General features: G+C 40.2%; 1 protein-coding gene across 14 annotated transcripts in view; it reads right to left on the bottom strand.

The window, feature by feature from the left end:
- NCKAP5 (NCK associated protein 5) overlaps nt 1-24,262 on the bottom strand; it is a 974,611-nt gene that overhangs the window by 289,057 nt on the left and 661,292 nt on the right. For all 14 annotated transcript variants that reach the window (XM_032411698.1, XM_032411742.1, XM_032411716.1 and 11 more), the window contains one exon: nt 11,606-11,693. In XM_032411698.1, coding sequence (XP_032267589.1) covers nt 11,606-11,693 — 88 coding nt within the window. The remainder of the gene's footprint in view (nt 1-11,605; nt 11,694-24,262) is intronic.

Genomic DNA, 24,262 nt, shown 5'->3' with positions numbered 1-24,262 from the left:
AGAACCACTGATGTAGAATGTAATTAATGCTACTCCCGCAAGACTATGAGACTTGGAGTCAAGAGGCTGAATCCACTGTAGCCTGACGCTGTATGACCCTTAGAAAGTCCAAGTGCCTCTGTGAAACTCAGTTGCTTTAAAGTGAACATGAACTTATTGTCCTTCCTATTTTGAGAGGTTAATGTGAGGATCAAATGAGATGATGTTGTCAAAGTGTAAATTGTAAAACACATATTAATTGTTATTGTGGCAATTTTCACTACTCTTCCTCCATTGGTGATGTCCAAATATTTAGGTAAAAATAGGTAATAAGAATTCGTGGAGAAGAAAAAATACAATAATAATAGGGTTAGACAAGTTAAATGTAATGACCCAAGAGACAGATCTTATGAATACATTTATAAGTTATTTTGTAAATGAAATAAAAATAAAACCCCACATCCTAAATTCCAGTATTCTGAGATAAGCTGATAGAGCAAAGCCCACAGATTTAACCCATTCACACTAACATCTGAATGATCTTCCCTTGAGCTTTTTATCTTCTGGATTCTTTATTTTTTTACATGGAATGGTGCTTTAATGGATGGAATTTCAGAGAACCATATCTAAGGGAGAAAATGTTGGTAGACAGGGCCTGGGGATGACAGATGGCGCAGTGGGAGAAGATACTACCACAAAGGCCAGTTCTGTCTAGGAACGTGGGCTGGGTTCAGTGCTCTTGAAATCCACATTTTTCAGAGTTTTATCATTTTCTCCAATTCTGAACCTTTAGGCTCTCAACAACTTCCATGGTGCTAGTCAATAAGGTAGACTAGACTGGGGCAGGGTAAGAGGGGAATCTGCCTGTATGAAGAGAAAGATGAGTAGACAGATAGGGCTAGATGTGTCATAATAATACTAGCTACTGTCTGTTGAATACCCAACATGTGCTGTACACGTTACCATTCGCTTTCTCCAATTGTTAGATGAAATCATGTCTAGGGAAGCCCTTTAAAATAACAGCCTAAAAGTTAGCCTTGTTATGCCCACAATGGAGAAGAAAAAAAGGAGACTCAAGTTGATTAAGTTGCTCAAGATGACAAAACTGAGTGAGAAAAACGAGATCTTCTCCCAGGTATATCTGACCCTGAAACAACTTCTTTACATTAATTCCCCTTCACACATTCTCCAACCACAATCCTTTTTAAAAAATATTTTATTTATTTATTTATTTTAGAGAGAGAAAGAAAGAGAGTGTGCATGCAAGCGGTAGGGAGGAAGAGGGAAAGAGAGAATCTCAAGCAGACTCTGCTGAGCATGGAGCCCAACACGGGGCTCAATATCATGATCCTGAGATCATGACCTGAGCTGAAACCAAGAGGTGGGAGCTCAACCGACTGAGCCACCCAGGTGCCCTTAACCACAATTCTTTATTTGCATAGTCCCTAGAAAGTGAGGGGCTGCTGAGAGTTCACAGTATCATTTTTCATGACCTACAACTTTCCTTTCCTCAGACTGTTTCTTCCCGTTATTAATCTGAGTGAGCTCTTACATAGGAAGAAGAAGAAACATGGAACACTGTTTGCATCTGTATTAGAATGAGTGGCTGATAGACTGACACGGGATGGAGGGGAAAATGCACGTTCAATGAACTTCTCCACTATCTCCATCCTTTCAGAGCCTGAGGACTTAAAAAGCCTCATGCATGGGGGGCAAATCCTCCACCTTTGGGCACCGGCACAGCTGATGCGGGCCTTCAGCATCCTCAGATTCGATAACCTCCCCTTCCAGGCAAGAGCAAAGTATGAGTGGGAGAGAAAGCAATCATTGAGTTTTCATTGACCTTCTGCATTTCCCTCCCCCCGTAAGTCAAACTTCCTTATGAATCTTCTTCCTCCTCTCCTCCTCACAGAGTTGGGCTGGCTAGCAAAGGCCTCCAGAATCATGGAGTTGACTCACTCCCAATCCTAGTGACATTAGAACCACCTGGGGACATTTTTAAACATACCAAGGCCCAGGCTCTTCTGCTGGAAGAGACATTCTAGGTTGAGACCCAGGCAAGCTGAGACCTAGAACACACCCCAACCCTTTGTCTTTCAGTTGAGTCCTGGGAAAGTCACATGCTAGCAGATGGCCAGTTTTCCCGAGCCCAGAAACTGCTGTATGGAGCACAGGGACAAGCTCCTGAGCCTGCCAGAGCTGTGGTTCCGCCTCCTCCGATCTGTTGGTGCAGCCACTTGACACCTGAATTCTGCAACGACTTGGATGCAGATGGCAGCCTCTAGCAGACCACTCTCCTCTCACCCACACATGGTGATTCCTCGTCATTGCCATGCAGTGTTTGGTGTGCAGACAAAATCAGTAAGGACAGCAGAGCTGAAAGGTTACTGTAGACGAGCTCTCTGTAATCCAAGTGTACTTTTTTTTTTCCAGCAGGTGCTTTCCACTTCTTCCTTAACTATTTCCTAATTCCAAAATTGACCATTTCCCCCCCACAGACTATTTTATCTCCATTTTCCAAAGTATTGATAAACCAAGTCTGAAAACAAAGAAAATTATAGTTTTGTTGCTTCAGATGAGTTACAAAAATGAGATCAAAGCTCAAGAATGGATATCGCCGTGATTTTGCTCTGTTCAAATTCATTTGTTTCCTAAGAGGAAGAAATAACTGATATGCCTGGTTAATGAGCTGAAGTACCCAAAGTATTTGCACGGGCCACACACTCACTAAAGGCCAACATCTTTTGGTTTCTACCTACGGAACCTCCTGACCTAAAACATTTACTGGGTATTCCAAAGTCAAGTCTGGCCCTCCATGAGATGAGCTGAGGAAAGCGGCTCTCAGGTTCATTGGCAATAACAGCTCACCTGTATGAAGAGAAGGTGCTTCTCCAGGGACCCATCTTATCCATAGGTTACATTTGTTTTAACAGAGAGACCATATTCTGCTTTGACTTGGTAAGAGTTTCATTCAGGGAAAATATTCATGTCTGAACACAGAATTTAGACACAAATTGAGACCAAGAAAGTAGAGTCAGAGCCCCTTAAACCAGGGAATTTAAATTCCCAAGAAGAACGGAGGTAGCTACTTAAACTTTTAGTGATATTATTTAAAACTACTCCTCTGTTCCTTTCAAAGTATTTAATATGACTTTGGCATTTCAGAGGTGAATGCTCTCCTCAGTCAGATGCCCCCATATGAGATTGTTTTGAAAACTTCTGGAATTTGGGAGAGTCTTCTGTAGAGTGTAAAATCATAAGTTCATCTTAGAGAACAGTTTCAAAGAGAAAAGGAATATTTTATGAAAGGCAATGTTTTTGGCTGTCCGGAACTTCATCACACACCTTGGTTTTGAGAAATCCTACCTCCTTTACCTAAACTTACTATCCGAATAGAAGATGTTGTTTAAAACAAAATAAAAAAGAACACAAAGAGGAAGAAAACTGTTTCCTCGAGGATCGGTTTTAGCCATTTAAGGACTTAACACACAATAAAAATACTCCCTTTATTACCATTACTCACTTCAGCAGCTATTCAAAGTTCACAGCAATTCAAAGAAAAGGCCAAATTTCTTAAAGCAGAATCAAAGGCACTTGAGATTTCCTGAGATTACAGGCCGCAGATATACATAAAAGAACTCAATAAAAATATTTCATGTCCCATTGTGTATTATAATTTTATAAATAACTATGCAAAGGCTTAACCACTCTATCAACAGACACTCAATAGAATTTTAAATCATTTTTTTCCCAACCGGTATGCACCCATGGAATGTACTCACTTTTGATCTGTTTTTGCATTTGTTTACCAAATTTTATTTATGTTAAAAAAAAAACAATAAAACAACCCCACTTTTCTGAATAACTTGGATGAATTACAGACAAGCTCTCTAAAGAGCTCTGAAGAATTCAGTTCTCTTGGCTAATTAACTGCCAGGGCACTTATGAGACAAATACTGTACATGAAAGAATCAGCATAGATGTGTATGCATGCGCTGGACTGAGAAGGGAGCTTTGAACCTCAACTCCCTTTTCTTCTTTGCAAAGCAAGAGAACAGGGATGGTGGAATGAATGGCTATTAAAGCACCTCACAGGTTCCCAATGCACTTACGGACCAGAGGAGTCAAAATGACTTCTCAAACTTGGAAATGACAAAACAACGGAGATCATCCTATGGAGGAGCCCAGATAGCTTGATCTGTGATGATTCCCTCAGGTAATTCTGCTACTCAGCCAGGAAATGGAGCCAAGAACCTTGTAGCTTCCAAAAATCAAAGATATTTCAATTTTGCCTTGCATTTACATATATTCATGAAAAAAAATGTTTTATGTTAAAAGTTTGAAAAGTTCACACTTAAAATATACTAAGAATATTGCTGTTGAAAAGAGCTTTCTTAGAACGGTAATTTTTGTAACTGATTCCTTAATTTTTCAACCTTAACTTTTCTTCCTAGTGCACTGAAATTTCTGAATTTGCTTAAGTCGTTACAGGGAAAAGAGGTGAAGTTTAAAGGCAAAAATTTCCCCCTCCTGATAAGAATTAGAATTTGTGAAATAAGTAACATCTCTGCCAGGCAGGCCTTGAGCTTCGGTGAGGAAGGTCCCAGCCTATGTCCGGTGCTTTCCATGTGCATAAAAGGATGTGGATACATTCTTGATGACTGACAGATTTTAGGATAACTAGAAAGGATCCCTTTCCCCAAGCATCACCTGCTTCATCACATCTGAGACTGTTTTGAAGGAACCACTTAAGGAAAAAGTCATTTTGATTATCAATTAAATCACTTCAAATGGAAATGATTTGGGTAACATACTGTATTGCTTTAAACACAGGCTATAGCATCAGTGACCCAACATAAGCCATCATTGGAAATAATGGAGCTGGGCTCAAAAAACACACAGCTCAGGGCTCTCTACGAAGGTGGGACAGAGCAAAGGGGTGAGGAGAGGGAGCCTCAGACACTAGGACACTAGTGTAATGTGCTCTCTGCTGGGACAATGACTTAGGCATCTCTCCGTGACATCTCTACAGCCCACTGTCATGTTGATCTATGTACTCTGCTTTAAAGGGTAGGAAGGAACTCAAGCAACCTAAAGAGAGTAATGTGTCACTTTGGGCAAGCTTTTTAACCTTCCTGTGCCTCAGTTTCATCTTCTGTAAAATAAGGAAAATTACAGGACCTATTTCAAAGGGTTCTTGTGAAAATTCAGTGAATTCACACTCATAAAACGATTAGAATAGGACCAGTACATAGGAGGTGCTCAGCGAGTGGGTGGCCAGTCGTGGGTCAGAGTATTACAGGCAGAGGCACTCTGTGCTATACTCTGTAGAGACCAGGCCACATAGGAGAGCAAAGGAGTGTCAATTTCCCCAAGTTTTAAGAGCGGGAAGAACCCCTAGAAATTCTCTCTCTGTTCTGAGGGTTGTCTTTAGTCTAGCAGATTTTTATTTAGTCCCTGTATAAAAAAATAAGCCGCTATTTACAGACTAAAAAACTACCCATAAGAACTTCAACTTTGATCTTCTTTTGAAACATAAGGCCGTCCATCCACACTGGTGTGTACTTCCGGGTGGGACTGCTGCTCTTAGACCAAAGGCTCTTCAGTTTGCCAGAGTCCCCAAAACTCCCTCATGCCCTTTGGCATGAAACCACGTGTGAGTTGCTTTTGTATAGTTTTCAAAGTAAGGCTTTTGTTTATTAATAAAACAAACAAACCCCCAAAACATTCTCTGTACTTATTTCTTTTCAAAGGCCAAAAAAGAGCACGTTAACCCTTAGAGAACACTTGATTTTTCTCCTGCCTGGCCCACTGTGGCCATTTGCGCTGTTTGGCCACTGTGCGTATTTCATTTATGATCTCACATCTAGTCCAACACCTCTTCTTCTACACATGTGAAAAACAAGGACCCCGGAGAGGTTAGGTGACCATCTGAGGTCACAAGCCTTGTTAGTGGCAGAAGCCGTTGCCACACACAGGTCTTTTCCCCTCATCGGTGTTTCTGCTTTTGCACCCACTGTTTTCTTTCTAAATGGGTCAGCTAATGTGGGTTGAATCCATGTTCCGTATGACAAAGCAGAGACGAGAGGAAGCCCCTCAGCTGCAGCAAGGAAGCCCCAGGCCACTACAGACACAAGGCACCTGTAAACAGGGTGATCCCCTGGGAGTGGCAGGATTCTCTTTTCTTAGGGTGCCTGTCTAAAATATTCTTTTGAAGATTTTATTTTTAAGTCATCTCTATACCCAACACGGGGCTTGAACTCACAACCCTGAGATCAAGAGTCACACGCTCTACAGAGTGAGCCAGCCAGGTGCCCTCAACTTTTCTTTTTCTTTTTTTCTTTTTTTGTCTTAAATATTCTGACGGCCAACATGGAGGGGATGACACTCCTCTGCTCCATTTCATTTATGCTTAATCACCACCTTTCATGTCTGATCATGTTTTTTTCCTAACGTGTTTCCTAACTTACTTAACTAGATGACGTGGTGACCTGCGTGACAAGGATATATAAGATGACACATAAGAGCCCCCCAAATACCTGGCAGGAATGAGCAAGAGAAAGAAAGAAAGCAGAAGAAAAGCTGCAGATGTTCCTGCTTGTTCAGGTCGCTTCGCAGACAATCTCTGGGGTCTCTTGTTTCCCCCCCCAGTGAAATGACACTGTCCTAGGTCCCAGGTGTAGCGCCTTCCCTACGTACACATAAAGACGCTATTTTCCTTATGCCTTTCCCACAGGAGAAATGACAGGCGTGAACATTACATGGCTTATTAATTTAGCTCCGTTTACTTTCACTCATTTTTCATTTCTGTTTTTTGAGACAGGGACTCTGTGAGCTGGGGAGTTTAGTCTGTACTCGCTCCCCACCCCACCATCAAAGTGCCCCACAGGTAGCTTCTCAATTTTCCTCCATGTATCTCATTTAGGAAAGTCTATGATTTATCTCCAGCTTTACCACTAAACATTTGCCAGAATTGGAACAGCCTTCTTTGAGACTCACCCTTAGAAATGAGGATGGTAATGTCTATTTTAGAGACTGCTGATAGGAACAAATGGGATCCATTTTGTGCACTTTGTAAACTGTAAAACACCAAGCATATGTGTCCTAACGGTCAGATGTTGTATTAAAACACTAGGGATAGAAGATGTTCTGAGAAAGAAAGGCTGTAGGACTCAGGAAGAAGTTCATGATTCCTGGGTCCATATCGAGAGACAACAGAGACTAAGAAAAAAAAAAAAAAAAGCAAAATGGATTATTAAATGTAAGTCCTGGTCAGGAGGCAGAGCCTCCAGGAAGAGCAACGTGCTAGGTTTGGTGGCATCTTCCTTTGTGTTCCCAGAACCCATCCATGCAAACTGCTATTTTGGCCCCTATCACATTAGTGCGTATTTGATTACTTGCCTTCCCTCACCACTCCTCAGCATCTTATAAATTGAGCTTTCCAGGAAAAGGCCTCTGTGAGGCAGGCATCTTTGCATCTCCAGCACTTAGCTTGGTGTCTGCTAGGAACTGCCAGCCTGCTGGGCTAATGCCATGTGAGTGTGACAGACAGACAATGCCTGCCCTGCCCCTCCCCCTGCCAGAGATGTCCACATCCCAACCCCTAAAGCCTGCGAATATGGCACCTGACGTGGCATGAGGGACTCTGCAGATGTGATTAAATGAAGGATGTTGAGATGGGGAGATTATCCTGGATGGGCCCCATGGAATCATAGGATCCCTTGTAAGAAGGAGAGGGGGAGGAGGGTCAAACTCAGAAAAGGGAATATGACAATGCAACCAGAGTCTGGAGTGACATAGTTTGAAGATGGGAGTTAAAAACCACAATCCAAGGACTGCTAGAATCTGGAAAAACTAAGGAAACAATTCTGTCCTGAAGCCCGAGGAGAGAATGTTGCCCCACCAGCACCATGAGTATAGACTTTTGACCTCCAGAATTACAAGAGAATAAATTCGTGTGGTTTCAAGCCACTGAGTTTGGTAAAAAGTAAATGAATAACTATCATTGGAATGAATGAGGAAATGAACAAATAAAGAGAGCTCTAGATAAAAAGAGGAAAGACCCAGGTTGAAGTTCCAACAGCCAGCTGGGTAAGCTGGGCCCCATCATTTAGTCTCTCTGAATTCCTCAGCATGAAGAGCTGAGGGCATGGAGTCAGACCCATTAGGGTGCAAGGGCCTTGGGGGCTACTTCAGGCTGTGCATCTTGGGGCAAGTGCTCACCCTCTCTGAAACTATGTCCACGTCTGTAAGATGGCGACAGTAACACTACTGTGGTGGGGACTGAGGGTGCTACAATCTAGTCCCATTCAGTGGGACTCTGAGTGAGGCAAATGGGAAACTGTGGTCACATATAAATGTGACTAATGTTATTTCGTGCACAAACCCTGAAATCACGAAAATTCTCCAAATTAAAAAAGAGTCAAGGATTGCACAGTGGTAAAGCTGGTAAACTGCGAACCACCGGCTGCCTCATGGTGGGTCTGCTTCAGCTGCTGAACAGAAAAAAACACTGTCCTTTGAGAGAATCCATGCTCAATTATGCAAGCTAGAAACAACATAAATAACAAATTACGAGAGGTCTTCAGGAACACACCCCTAGAACAAAATATGACCAGCCTTTAATGCATGCAAAGCAATTAGCATGGGCCTGGGACACAGGAAGCTATTACTCTGCTATTATTATATTAACTCAGTGATAAAAGCCTCAGGATAAACACTTCCATGATGGAAAATGAAACAAACTCTACCTTTCCCATGGGCCTAACCTTTTCCTGGGCCTCCGGCTCCTGTCAGAGAAATCTCACAGTTGGAAAATCTGAGTCAGCGGTGCTAATGACACCCCATATGATGAAGCAATAAATTTCCCAGCTCTTACCTGAAACAAAGAATGTGGCTTCGGGGAAGTGTTGACTACGTGCTCCCCCAGCATCACCATGCGCATTTTGCACACCCTCTTTTGCTCCCCTCAGCCATATTTAGACTAGGATTTGTGAGATGGCAGGGACCTTCCTGGGACTCAGTACCACCCAGCAACATTCCTCTTTCTCCTCTCTTCATTCTCGGTTCCTTGAACCCCCAGAGAACAAGGTTGTGCCCAGTATATGCTAGAAGCCCAATAAATATCTCTTGAACATATAAGTGATTTTATGGCTCTTACAACCAATGTCTCTCTCCCATTTTCTGGACAATGAGCCACAGGTCAATTAGAGTGATGACTGAAAAATCCCTTCCATGTAGCATTCATTCAAGTTATTAACTGTCTCCTCCCCAGAGAGGAGAGCTAATTTCTCAAACCCAACAGGCTGGGTTATAGAGAGGAAATAGTTTTAAAACACGTTTTTATGGTTAAGCATCTGCCTTTGGCTCAAGTCATGATCCCAGAGTCCTGGGATCGAGCCCTGTGTCGGCTCCCTGCTCTGTGGGGAGCCTGTTTCTCCCTCTACCTCTGAAGCTCCCCCTGCTTGTGCTTTTTCTTTGTCAAGTAAATAAATAAGTCTAAAACAAACAAACAAACAAAAAAAAAAACCACATTTTTAAAACTGTATCTGTTTTTCTAAGGAGCTTCCAACTTCACAAAATGAAATCTGATGGTATGTGTTGACACCGCAGGTTTGGCTAATAAGTGGTGGGGAGACTAGAAAGGAGAGATCGAAAGAAAACAAGAACCTGGGTGAAATAGAACCATCCTGAGGAGATCGGGAAAGGCACCAGAGAAACACTGAATGATTTAGTTCTAACTGGAGCCTGGCGTTACCTGTGAGAAGGAAGGGATGACTTACTTCAGTTTGGGATTCACAGGACTCTTTTAGGCTGCACAGAACCGCTTAATGCAGAAGCAAGTCCCGTGTTTGACTTAGACCTCCTTTTTCTACCAAAGCACACATAATACCTAGGAAAGATCCAGAGCTAGGAGAACTTAAATCCTTATCCTGACTTTAGGCCACCACACATCGGGAAAAGCTGACCACGCATTCCTTGTGTAAAGACCACCCCTAAAGAAGAATCTAAACCCTCCCCCTAGAAATGGATGTTAGTGATTTTTTTCCTACTGTCCTTTGGAGCTAATTTATTTCCTTCCCTGGTAAGAAGTCAATGCCTTGTACAGTCTTCCCTGGAGATGGAGAACAGTTGCCCCTTGTCATAAAGTAGACTGTATGCTTCAAGAGTCAACTACTTTGGGCATAAACTTAGTAAGGTTAACTCTGCCTAGATTTCTTAACTTCATATAATACCATGGATTTTGGAGCTCCTGGGTGGCTCAGTCAGTTAAGCATCTGACTCTTGATTTTGGTTCGGGTCAGGACCTCAGGGTCGTGAGACTGAGCCCCACATTGGGGGTCCATGCTCACTGCGGAGTCTGCTTGAGATTCTCTCTCCCCTTTCCCTCTGCCCTGCCTCTATCTCTCTCTCATTCAAATAAATAAATGAATCTTTAAAAAATATTGCGACTTTTATTATCAGATTCTTCCCAATCTTGATAACAAGTTGCGTTGTAGACCCCTGATTCCATAAATTCAGGGAAAATCATGTGACATGATCTTTATCAGTGGGGTTTCTATGCTTGCCTCCCCAGACACACTTGCTTTTTAGCTGGCAAAAATCTAGGGCTGCCCAGTGATTTCCACAAATGTCTCCCATTTCCTTGTCTTCTTTAGCTTTTTAAGCTCCCTATGCAGAGTTGTGTGATAGTTATCAGTTCTCTATTGTGATTTGAAGTCTTTTATTTCAATAAAAGTCTTCAATGTATCTATGTCGAGTGCCTATGTTCTTTCTGCTGTATTTCCCTTCCCCACACTGCCAGAGCCTTCTCGTCTGTGTGGCCAACTTCAGTCATGCTCAGATCGGATGCCCTGCTTGCCACCCTGGCTGCTTTGCTAGTGTTAAAGAACCATGGAATGAGGACTATCAGAAGACAAAGACTGGTTAGTTCATCTACCACTTACTGTCCTTGGACCTCTTTAAACTTCACATTGCCCAAGGTTCAAGGTTAGGCCCTTGCAAGCATGCAAGCGTGACCTCACCCAGCTCTTCCATGTCCCCTCAGTCTCACCTTTGAGATTTTTATCTCACCAAGCCATTATTTACTTACCTTGAGCTTCTCATTCTCCATGGGTCTGCCATGCAAATTCAACCACTGTATCTTCCTCTAGGCACCTCTCTTCTTGCAACATCCTTCCTCCTGTTCCCTATCCCTCAGGCCCCCAAGTGTCACACCTCTGAAATATACCAAGTGTCATACTTCTTAGAGGTATGACACTTAACTCCCTAGATGGAATGAGTCCCTCACCTCTGTGTTCCCAGAGAATGTTATAGATACCTGTCTTATTGCCCTGACCACAGAGTACTACAATACTTTTATAGGTCTCTCTGTTTCATTATAAACTTACTTTTTGCACCTTCCTACGACCAAATCTACAATTCGTTTCACAGTCACATTTCAAGAAATGAAGGAGATAAGTAAACATGTACATGATTCCTTAAGCAGAGGTGACTGCATGGCTCCCAGCACCGGGGTCTGGACCATACTTGTCTATTTATCTCTGCATTAGGGAGGACAAAGCTAAAGAAATACAACAAAAACAAGCCAACTGGTGCCCAGCTAAGAGTAAGAAACATGGCGTACCTGATAGACCATTATATTAACAGTTTCTTCTTTTTTCTGCTCTGGAGGCCCTTGACTCTGTAGTAGATTTCTTACTGTTTCTTCCATCCTGTGAAATGAACAAACAAGCAAAATACATAAAGAATTTTCTTTAAAGAAGGTTTGATTAAAATGGGTCTATTCTAGTTAGGAGAAATATTTCTTCAGTGTATTTCCTAAGCTGATACCTGGAAATCTACTTTTTTTTTCTTTCTCCTTTATCCCCTATATTAGAAGTCTGTCACGAAGTCCTTTAAAATCATTCTTCAGAATGTCTCTGAGTTCTCTCTCTTTCTCGTTACCATTCAGGTCCCTATCCTTGGCCTTCTGCATCTGTACTGACGCAAACATCTCCCAATATCCCTCTTCACTTTCAATCACTCCCTTTTAATTTGGTACAATGTCACCACATTAATCTTCCTGAAATACCACTTTGATTTTTTTAAATTAATTTTCAAAGTTGACGAATATTATATGAATGCATTTTCACTGTTAACACACTATTATGTCTTTCCATGGTGGTCTTTCCATGTCAGCACACAAATATCTACTTTATTCTTTTCAGCTACTTCCTGGTATTTCATGATGTGAATGCACCATAAATTATTTAACCCTTCCTCTACTGATGGAACTTAAATTACTTTAAGATTTTTACTCTTTTAAATAATAAACATCTTTACACATACATCCTGGTACATATTAATTAGTGTTTCTGCAGGTTATATTGTAATGTATATTGTATATTATAATCCTATCTTTTCTTACATACCTACTTCATGTGCCCATCCCCCATTACCCAAAATAAAGAGTAAAACAAACACACCAATTTCCACTTCCAGACATTGTCTCATGTTGTTACTACTTCTTGAAATGCCAAACCCTTGCATCTTCTTGTTTCCAACCATCTTCCAAAATCTACTTCAAGTTTCAGTACCTAAGAGACATCTTCATTGCCCGCCCCATTTCTTTGAATTTTTTTTTTTTTTAAGATTTTATTTATTTGACAGAGAGAGACACAGCTAGAGAGGGAACACACGCAGGGGGAGCGGGAGAGGGAGCAGCAGCTTCCCACCGAGCAGGGAGCCCAATGCGGGGCTCGATCCCAGGACCCTGGGATCATGACCTGAGCCGAAGGCAGACGCTTAACGACTGAGCCACCCAGGCGCCCCTCTTTGAACTTTTATAGTCGTATGCTTTATATCATTCATTCTATCACTTAAAAATTCCCCACTTTAATGCTCAAATATCTCATATATGTATGTTCTGTCTTCTGAAGTAAATTACAATATTTGGTAAAGAACCATGTCATAGATTTCTTATGTGTCTCCCTCAGTTATAGATAAAGTAGGTACTCAGTAGATGCCATTATATGAAATCTTTGTTAATTCATTTTAAGAAGTATTAAGTAGTTACTCTGTGCCAGGAACTGACCATGTATATTCTGTGTTTGAATGACCTTGTCCTTAGGGCCGATCCATGAGGATACATGAACCAGACACTTAGAGCAGGACACCTGAACTAAATGCACTGAACACAGTGAGTGCTCTTTTCTCAGAACCTGAGTTGGCTGTTTCTTCTAGTCCCATTCTGAAGCATGTATTTTACTAGTTTAAAAGACTTGAGGGAAAGCAGGCTGATCAGCTTCTTTCTTTTACTAAGCACTTCTGGCATGGCAATTTAAGGGCTCTAGGAGGCCAATGAATTCCATGAAGTGGCAAGACTATTACCGTAACCAAAGGAGTTTAGTTCAAAATGCCAACCTCTCTAATATGATAAAACTACTTAGCAGCAGAGTGAGGAAATTACAGATGATCTGGGCCAATCCAAATCTGGACTATAACTGGGGAAATTCTGCCTCCACAGGGGATGTCACCAAGACCCACTCAGGATTTCAGAAGACAGGGGACACCATTACAAGTGTCAAAGAATGCTTTGTGACTACATTTATATGAGCTACCTCTTTCGTGCATCTAGCCAGGAGAGCAAAATCTGTTCCCTGTATTTTCACAAGTCTTGTGTTATTAATGATAAAAAATTAAACAGTACTTTCAAACTTGTCAAAGAACTCTCATCTATTAATCATTATAATGTACTTGTAAAAGATCATTACATCCATGTAGTAGATAAGAAAGCAGAGACACAGAAAGGTTAAAGGCTTCCTCACAGGATCATGGTTAGTTGGGTAGGTTAGGACTAAACCATTTTTCCTGACTGTAAGAGAGCTTCCTCTTTCCACTAGGCCTTTTTTACATCCAGGAAATTATTTTATTTTATTTATTTATTTATTTATTTTATTTTTCAAAGGTTTATTTATTTATTGTAGAGAGAGAGAGCACAAATGGGAGGGGCAGAGGGAGAGGGAGAAAATCTGAAGCTGATTCTGCACTGAGCAAAGAGTCCAATGCAGGGCTTGATCTAATGACCCTGAGATCACGACCCCAGCTGAAACCAAGAGTCAGATGCTTAACTGACTGTGCCACCCAGGTGCCCCAGGAAATGATTTTAAATGAAAAAGAGTCTTAACTCCTAATGAAGAGTTACCTTGGTGAACATCTATGGGATGCTGAGCCCAAAAAGGCAAAAACACCATTTCTGACCTGGGGAGAGCTTAAAGTCTGGTAGAAAAGACAAACTAAATTTATATATATAAAAAAAAATAGGTGTGAAGAAGGCACAGATCCTGAAATATTAAGTGATCAGAGCCAATTTCTAATATTCAATTTCACTCTATGAAAAAACAAAGACAATCTCTTCAATGGTAGCAGATTTCCCATGCTGTCTGCCAAATCGATCATCAACAAAAAAAGTAATGCTAGTGGTGACAAGTTGCCCAAGATCAGGCAGTTTGTTCAGGACAGATCAGGGACTGGTCTCTGGTTTTCTAAATATTCATCTACCTTCTTCCTACCTTAGCACAGAAGCTGCAGGTCTTTCTTATTTTAATCCACTTTTCATCCACTTATAAACACTTGGCTTAAATGTGTCCCAAATGTTAGACTCAGTTAAAATAAAATCTTGTCTTTTTTTCTTCATAAGTTGAAATATAATTATGTCAGTGCATATCTTGCTGAATTCTCTCTTCTGTATAATTAAAAGTTCTATGCAGAAGTTGCTAGATCAAAAAGAAAAACATCCCTTCACCTTCCCCCATTCTTCTTGGCTTTATATTAAAAAAAAAAAAAAAAAAAGAGGAAAAAATGAGGTGGGCTGGTAGTTGTTAGATTCTCAAGCAGCCAAGACCCACAGTAATACTGTGAACATTTTTTTCTGGCACTACTTCGTGATTAATTAAAACCAATTACATTTCTAAACTACAGCTTGGAACAGAGTTGCAGTGACCCATCCTAACCTTTGGTAAAAAATTAAGTTGTGTCATCTTTTCATAACTTTTATGAATCTGGTCACAGAGAAAGTATTTTGAACCTGATGAGAAGATACTATTATTTATTCCCTGATGACATCTCCTTTTTTTAAATTCTCATTTAGCAAACATCTCTATTTATTTTCCTGAAAATCAAAGACTGTGAAGCATTATCCATTGTTGTTTGATGCCCAATGACATTTTACTTCATTTTATTATTTTGATAGCCAATGTGTGAGGGTTTGCATTACCAGTCTTCACATAGAACAGTTCTACAATCTGTTTTCCAAACGTGGCTAAAAATAAGCTGATTCCTTTTTCCAGGCCAGGTCTAGGCAGAGATTTTCTTTTTTTGTTTTTCTCTCTTTCATTTTTTTTAAACTGCTAGTTGGTTTAACACCACCCTTAATCAATGTCTTCCAGTTCTTTCTTTCTTTATTTATTTTTGTTCTGACCTGAAACTAAGTTCTTTCTTCCCTTAAATACTGGTCAAGTGTCTGTCAACTAAAAATACATAGGCCAAAATTTTACTTGGAGAGATGTATTAAGTTCTAAAGTATATTAAGTGAACTATTTTTAAAAAGCTAAGTCCTACACAAGTCAGAGAAAAGAAACTGAATTCATATGTCAACAGTGTATTTCAGACAGCGCAGGTATAAATATAAGAGTTTTTGCCTAATGACATGCTAGAAACTGATCAGAACGCTAGATTGAAGTGTTCTTTTGTGACTCCTATGATCAGACATCAGTTTAGCATAACTTCATTTTTGACAGAAATAGAACAAAGTAAATGCAAAATAAGAAGCCACTCTCCCCAACTCAAAACTGATAATTGATGGGGCTCTTTCAACTGAAAGCTGAACTGAGTCCCATTTCAAGAAATATTCTAATGAGTGCTTGCTGATTAATCACATAATACATTAATAATGAAATCAACAATGAAATTACTCAATATTCCCTCATTGACTTTTCTGTGAGAGGTTGCAAGACCATAACCCATTCATTTCTGCCTTATTAATGATCTCCGAGTTTCTTGAGGTCCGTGGCTCTGCCTTGTTTATTTTATCTCTAGCAACTGAGCATAGCTACCGTTACTGGGTAGGTGGTCCATAAATTCTTTTTGAGTGAATGAATGAATCTAATAGTTTCTTTCCTCATCCATTCCCTGGCTCCTTTTCATTTCCCCACAGACCTATATGTAAGTCTAAGTGGCCAGAGAGAAGTAGTGACAAATGAGAGGCGCCAGCAAGACTGGAGGGTAAGTCTTAAGCTGTGACACCTGGGGCTAAATGCCGGGCTTCTGGTCATTAGCAAAACAAACCAACCATCTCCCAGTAATAACTCCTTGCTCTTTTTGTCACCCTGAATATGCAGTCCACAGTTAATATGCTTCATCTGCAGCTAATTAGCTTAGAGGGCGGGAACAGTACCCTAATGAGATCAGGGTTCTAGATTCAGGCCCTAGCCTGGATACCCTTCAACACCATCGGACTCCCGGCTGACTAACCTCTGCACAGGCAGTCCACTGCTCTGCTGCTGGGGCAGAAAGGATAGAATTATCTTATTGAAAAACATATTTTGCATGACCTTCCATATCATTTGCTTTTATTTTCTTTCTCCCATTCTATTCCCACTGCTTTGCTCAACAACCCATCCTACCTCCCCATTTTTAACCGCAGTGCAAAGCTTTCTTCAAGCTTTGGAGTGGAGAGAAAAGCCTACTAATTTTCAATTCTAACAGGAAACTGTTCATGTGGAAACTTTGCTGGTTTAGTATAGGGTTCCGCCCAACTGAACCAACTCGTTTCCTCAGAAAACGAGAGTTTCCTCACATAGAAGCTAGCACATCTAAGCATATAAGCAGGGACAATCCCCAGGTTGGCTGTGACTTTGATGTTCTTAACCTGATCTCTGCTTATCCCCGCTGCAATGGTTAGGGACAGTAAATCTACAGCAAAGATAACTGAAAACTGCCCTGAAACCGAAGCTCACTCTGGATAAATGTGGGAGGGCCAAAATCTCTTATTTCTTTCCTAGATGATATGTATTTTTAATTCAGCACAAATTTTGCAAGAATAATACTGTTGCCCAGAAACCGTAGTGCTCTAATTCACTCATGAGGCTGCAACACCATTCATAAATAGATCGAAAGGTGCTAGTCCAATTTGAATTACTGCATCATATTCACTCAGAGCCATGTGTATGTGAGCAGAAAGAGCCATAAATTTTCCCATAGGCAGGCTGGTGCTGATCCTGGACAGGGAGCCCACTGAATGGGGAGAGGCAGACATGGAGAAGGCAAGGAAGCAGAGATATGCATTCAGGGAAGTCCCATTCTCCACGTGGAGTTGAAGGGAATCGCCTGAATGTCAACAAGCAAATCTCAAGTGTTTTTGCTCAACAGTGGTAGAACATGGAGTTGGATTTATGGATTCATGTGACTACAGAATTCACACTCATCCAGAAAGAAAAAGAGAAAGAGGGAGAATCCTATATGTGTGAGTGAGTGCCAGAAAGAAGTATAGCTCAGTACCTTCCACTGTCCTGGTTAATACTTTGAAGGCAGGGTTTGCACTATATCCCAAGAATCCCTAAGAGGTCTACAAAACAGGTCACTTCCCTTAATGGAGTAGAGGTTTTAATTAATGCAATAATTGTTAATTATGATGATGATCATGTTTTATTATTACAAAATAGTTAACAATTCATATAACCACCCATGCCCAGCCTCATGAGCTCACCTACTTAACTTCTAAATCTATCCTTGTAACGTGTCCTAATAGAATTCTTTGAAATAATGAATTTTCACAAATAAACCTAGATTTAGTTCTTTTTAAAAATTTTCTTGAGTAGTCCAAAGCATGAATGTTCTTTGAGTCTCATATGGCTCAGAAAAGACTTTGAATTGACATGATAAGTACTTTTTTTTTTTTTTAAAGATTTTATTTATTTATTTGACAGAGAGAGACACAGCGAGAGAGGGAACACAAGCAAGGGGGAGTGGGAGAGGGAGAAGCAGGCTTCCCGCGGAGCAGAGAGCCCGATATGGGACTCGATCCCAGGACCCTGGGACCATGACCTGAGCCGAAGGCAGTTGCTTAACAACTGAGCCACCCAGGCGCCCTAAGTACTTTTAATATAAATGTATTATTTGGGGGATAGATTTTTATAGTTCAGTATTCAAATGTTAGGAGAACTCTTAAGATAGCAGATAGTTCAATTTATCATTGGCCCTCAATATTTATTCTTTTTGGTCACTCTTGATATGAATAATAAAAAATATTTGAATATAATGTGAGAATAGTCACTGGATTTTATTATTATTTTTTTTTTTATTTTTTTTAAAGATTTTATTTATTTATTTGACAGAGAGAGACACAGCGAGAGAGGGAACACAAGCAGGGGGTGTGGGAGAGGGAGAAACAGGCTTCCCGCCTAGCAGGGAGCCCGATGTGGGGCTCGATCCCAGGACCCTGGAATCATGACCTGAGCCGAAGGCAGACGCTTAACGACTGAGCCACCCAGGCGCCCATAAGTCACTGGATTTTAATCAGAGGCTATTCTGTTTTATAAAACTAGTATAACAACTTGGAACAGCATTTTCCCATTTCTTAAAATGAGAATTTTATAATTTTACCTTAGTCAAAGAATAATACAATGTGGATCAGACAATCAAGATTTCTTTCTTAATATTCACTGGGCTCTTAAAAGTTTAAATATAGCAATATAATAATGTTAGATATTCAAAATGAGGTTCACCATGTTTCAGATAAGATACATCTTTCTCTACAGTTTTAACTATCTCCTCATCAGATACTTATAACCCCCCAAAATATACACCAAACAGATGATACTCCATTCTCTCGTGCTTCAGGATCTGTTTGGGATTTGACCCAGAGAAAATTAATAATTGAATGAAATGATTAGACTTGGTTCTCATTGACAAACTCATCTTGAATTTGAGAGATAAAGCACCTCTCTCCAATGTTTCAGACAATACTGGTTTGGAGAATAAGCTACTGTGTTGATCATGATCTCATTTCCCACACCTTAAAGCCTTTTTCTTTTTTTGGACCTTGACAAGTGTTAAGTCATTAAAGCTCAGAGAGGTCGAACCAACAGTCACACCAGATATGAATAATGTACAAGGGCAGAACAGTAAGTAACTGGCAGCAATCTCTTCCCCACCCCCTTTTTTTTGTGAGTGTGTCAGAGAAGGTGAGGAAAATACAGTTGGCTATATTTGGGATCAAACTGTAGGGTTAAATTTTCTGGACAAAAAGGTTCAATCGTGGCAAAGAAGTACATTATGAATCCACAAAACTGGCTTCCATAGCCTCATGAAGGCCAATAGGGCATTCTTCACTGCGCTTGCTCTTTAAATCACATACTTCTTGTGATGTTTGATCCACAAGATTTCAGAATGGTTTCTCTTATGCAAGCAGATATTACAAAACCATAGCACACCCAGAGAAGTAGTGTTATCAAATCCTCTCCCAACCTCAACTCTCGTGGCATAATACAGTCAGTATATCTCAGTCCCTGGCATTCCCTAAAGTGGCAGAGTTAGGTCTGGGAGCAGATAATCTTACCAGCCATGTAACTTAGGAAAAATCACATTTTCTGAGCTTCAGCGTCCTTGTCTGCAAAACGGGTATTTCATGCCAGCTCTCCTTACCATAGAGAGATGTTAAGACAAAATGTAAAATGTTATATACACTGGCGCTTGTTTTTATTGTGGTTTTAAAGATAGTTCTTTCAGAAATCAAGACCCTTTGAAACAGAGATCTTTTGGCAATGACATGAGAAGGGCAGGGAACAGGCTCCTTGAGAGTAATGGCCAAGCAAGTTAAGACTTTACAGAGGCACCCACCTTGTCTTTTTTCAGACAGTGTAGAGAGATAAAGCACCTCTCCCCAATGTTTCAGACAATACTGGTTTGGAGAATAAGCTACTGTGTTGATCATGATACAATACGAAGTTGTCTCTAAGTGACTCAGTGCCCAAACTCAAGAAAGACAAGAAGCATCTTGTTGGTCTCTTCTTACTGGGTGCTACTTACCTCCCTCTGCTGGGCAACTGAGCTGTCACTATTGAAATTCCTCTCACTTCCCAGCTAGATATTGATTGTCACTCTTTCATTCATGCCAAATTGATTGCCAGCCTATGCAATTAGTCTCTCTGAGCATTCTGAATGACCCACAAATGTGTTCTCTCTGATCAAGGAATCTTCAAACAAACGCCTTCAAAGTCTGCTTTGCTTTGAAAAACACACTATCAAGCTTCAGCATGACAGTGGTTAGTCATGTTTTTGATGCAGCTTATTTTATAGTAAATATCTATCAACATGGAAAAACTTTTGTAACCTTCTAAGTTTTATTGGCAAGAAAATGGAAGAGATGGTTTCCTAGTGGTGTTAGTGGAGGGAGACATCTAATGTTTCACTACTCTTCACCCAATAGTCCTTGTTTAAAATATCATCACAACTTAAGGTATGGCAATAACAGGCATGTTTGATTCTTAAAAACTCTGAACTTTAGAAACTTGTCAAGACTTAGTAGGTAAAAAGTGAAAACTGGGGGAAAGAAGTCAATTTAAAATCTGCTTCTATGCTAGATTAAAAATAAACAAAAAAGGAAGCATCAGAGTAATATGCCTTCCATATTACTTCCCAGAGTAACATGGCACTGGGATGTCACAAAAATGCATTCTGTCAATCATCATAATCATCTGGTATTTGGATAGAGATGTTTCTGCCAATTACCATAAGAAAAAGGAGATTCACTACTTCCCCTCCTTGCCTATCCAAGCATCCTTCAGGCTCCAGCCTAAGTCCTACCTCCTGCTTTCCTGATAACTCTGGCCCATAGAAGTCTCTCCCTAGTCCACTGAAAAGTATTTTCCCTGGGACTTTCTGCAGGAAATCACCAAGGGTTCTCATTAGAAGTTCAGATTCCCAGGTCCACCTGAGACCCAGTAAATCACAATCTCTGGGAGTGGAGGCCAGGAATCTGTGTATTTTACAAGCATATTCTTGCATATTAACCTATGAGAATCTATGTTTTATTCTCATGTCCTCCCAAAACACTTACCTATATACTAGCTGGCACTGTTAAATATCATAAAAACCATTTCATGTCCAGGTTTCTTAGTTTTACAACTATTTTGTTAGCTTGTTAGGGACTCCAGTGTGTATCTCATATCTTTATCTTTTTTATTTTTATTTTTTTTAAGATTTATTTATTTTAGAGAGAGAGAGAGTGAGCGAGCATGTATGTGAGTGGGGGGAGAGGGAGAGAGAGAGAATCTCAAACAGACTCTGCAATGAGCATGGAGCCCAACAAAAGGCTTGATCACACAACCCTGAGATCATGACCTGAGCTGAAAACAAGAGTCAGACGCTCAACTGACTGAGCCACCCAGGCGCCCCTCTTGTCTTTTCCTATTACCCAAATCATGCAGGGGAGTATCAATTTATCCTTGGTGGGTGGAACTTCCCTAAGTTGTGGAGTTACTCATTTGGGGAATATACAGTGTTCAAAAATAGAGGGAATATCATATTTAGATGAAACTAATTTTAATTCCAATGGCAGAAAACTTAAAAATAACACCTTCTGTGATATGAATAATTATTCATTCATTTATTCATTCACTCATTTATCGCCACATTCATTTATCTATTCCCTTATATGATAATCATGCTTATGATGTGCTTTGTGCTCTAACTAGCAACTCAAGTAAAAAAAAACTGCCAAGTGTGGTACACAGACAGACCACCACTTACCCTATAGTGTAATCAGTGCCAGAAGAAAATGCCATGGAGGTAAAGAGACGTAAGACGCTAAGAAAGGCTCTCTGGAGGTGTTGATCCAGGCTAAACTTTGGGAAATGAATAGGATTTGGCTTCACAGAGAAGGGATTTTCAAACACAACTACTGATTTGGTTTGTCATTTTACATTTCTTATTGTGGGTTTTCTTAATGAGAAATATACTTTAAGTGTATGCATACTAGTCTATAGGTCTACTGAAAGTAAGAGTGCTCCATTTCAGTCTTGTATAGGTGTTGGCATTTTAATCAAATGCAAAGCATTTTAAATCATTGTTAGCCAAATCAGTTAAGGCTCTTCCAACTGAATGACATACATTTAAAGTTACCTTCATTAATTCATAGAAGTTTATTAACTACATTTCAAACAATGTCAACCAGAGCCTCTAGGTAATACTTTCCCTGTCTCATTACGTTCCCTATACATGTGTCTTTTCTCCCAACAATTTGGGATATTTAGGTTTCCTCCAGTATTTAGAGTATGTCCTTCTTGGCCTGGAGTATCTATGAGAAAACAAAGAATGGCCATATCAGAATATCTTGCTAAGAAAAAGAAACTGCTCTGATAAAACTAATACCAATAACTGCAAAACTCCCCAGCCACAAGGTTGACATTAAATAAAAGCCGATTGTCTTCAACTATTTCTTATCATAGAATACAAGTTTTTATACAGCACTTTTATTGCACATTCCTGCCCAGTGAAATAGATGTTGAAAAATACAGTGACTTTAGGCCAAAATACTGTCCATTTATCCTTGAATTGTCAATGCTACAAAATGAAAGCTAGGTTACTTGGGGGGAGAGGGCAGAGAACCTATATACTGAAACTAACTTCAAAAAATAAATTTTCTTTGATAAGTAAAAGCACACAGAAAGAGCACACTTTACAGATTTAGTGTAAAAGAAAAAAAATAAAATAATAGAAACTAAGCAAAGATAAACACTCAAAATCTGCCAAGTGATAAGATTTTTGAAATGTAATTGATGAGCGATAATACAACTCACCCTTGAACAACGCATGGTCTAGGAGCACCGACACCCCCCCCCCCCCCCCCCGCCGGCCACACTTGAGAATCCACGTATAACTTTTGATTCTGCGTAACTTAACTACTAATAGCCTACAGTTGATTGAAAGCCTTAGCAATCACAAAAACAGTCAATTAACACATTTTGTATACGTATTATACACTATATTCTTAACAATAAAGTAAGCTAGAGAAAAGAATGTTATTAAGAAAATCATAAGGAAGAGAAAATACATCTACAGTACTGTACTTTATCAAAAAACAAACAAACAAAATCCACGTATAAGTGGACCCGCGCGGTTCAAACCCCTGCTGTTCAAGGGTCATCTGTGTACTATGCTGATTTAACTACTAGAAAATACCACGGCACCATGTATAGATTATATACAATGTTAACTGTCTTTATCTTAAAGCTGTGCTGCCTTGAAACGTTCAGATCTATGGTCAAAGTCCTTTTCTTAACTGCTCCCTCCACACAAACACAAGAAACCGCGAGGACCTTGGCTTCCTGTCCATCCATGTGGTTTTACTGTCATATTGGCAGAGACTATAAACCTACACTAAACAAATGTCAAAAACCAAGTAATAAGCAGCACATTCAACTTTCTTCCAATCATCCTTGCCTCCCCCAGACAAAGAAGAGGAGCACGCTTAATTGTGAAGTGCAGAGACTTCTCCCAGATTGGGAAGGGGAGGGAAAGGACCCCTTCTGCTATACCCGCTAGAACATGGGTCCCCAAGGACTTAATTATCTCTCTCTTGTTAGGCTATAATAGGGGCTCTAAAATGATATTGCAGTTTTTCTACAGCCAAGAAACTGATTAGTAAAGTTACGTAAATCAAATGTCAATGCTCTTTTTATGTATGAGTGTGGCCCACAACAACAGCCTGCAACAGAAAGTTGTCATTATCACCAACAGTTAATAAGTGTAGCTTTTTGGGGCAGGAAGCACCTCAATACAGGAGGAAATTTGTACCCGCACTGACTGGTTGTGTTTTTAGTGGTGCTTATTTCCAGATTTTCTACATAGATAGATTGGATGATTATCACTCTCTGAAAAACATTGCTGTTGTCCTTGCTTTGAAACACCGTACTCTCTGGGGGAATTCAATATGCTCATGATCATCTCAATGGCAATGCCAATTAGAAAATTTACAGACGTGGAGGCTTCTGAGCCCTTTCTGCCTCGGCTACTATCAGAACCCTGGATTCCATCCTTCTCCACATCTCCTGGACCTTTGCTCTCAATCTGCCCTTTTGGCGGCTGTTATGTCTCTTGTTCCAAGAGCTCCTATTTTCATCAAATGTCAACAAATTAACATAAACTTTCTCCGAATGGAAATTTCTTTTGTCCTCACTCTCCTTTTGCAATTTATCCATCGTCTTTTCTCTCTACCCTTTACCACCTGTAGTTTATCTATTCT

Source organism: Phoca vitulina, unplaced genomic scaffold (genome assembly GCF_004348235.1).
Source record: "Phoca vitulina isolate PV1807 unplaced genomic scaffold, GSC_HSeal_1.0 scaffold1, whole genome shotgun sequence".
NCBI lineage: Eukaryota > Metazoa > Chordata > Mammalia > Carnivora > Phocidae > Phoca > Phoca vitulina.
The sequence above is the reverse complement of the archived record's forward strand: the minus strand, read 5'-3'. Positions and strand labels throughout refer to the sequence as shown.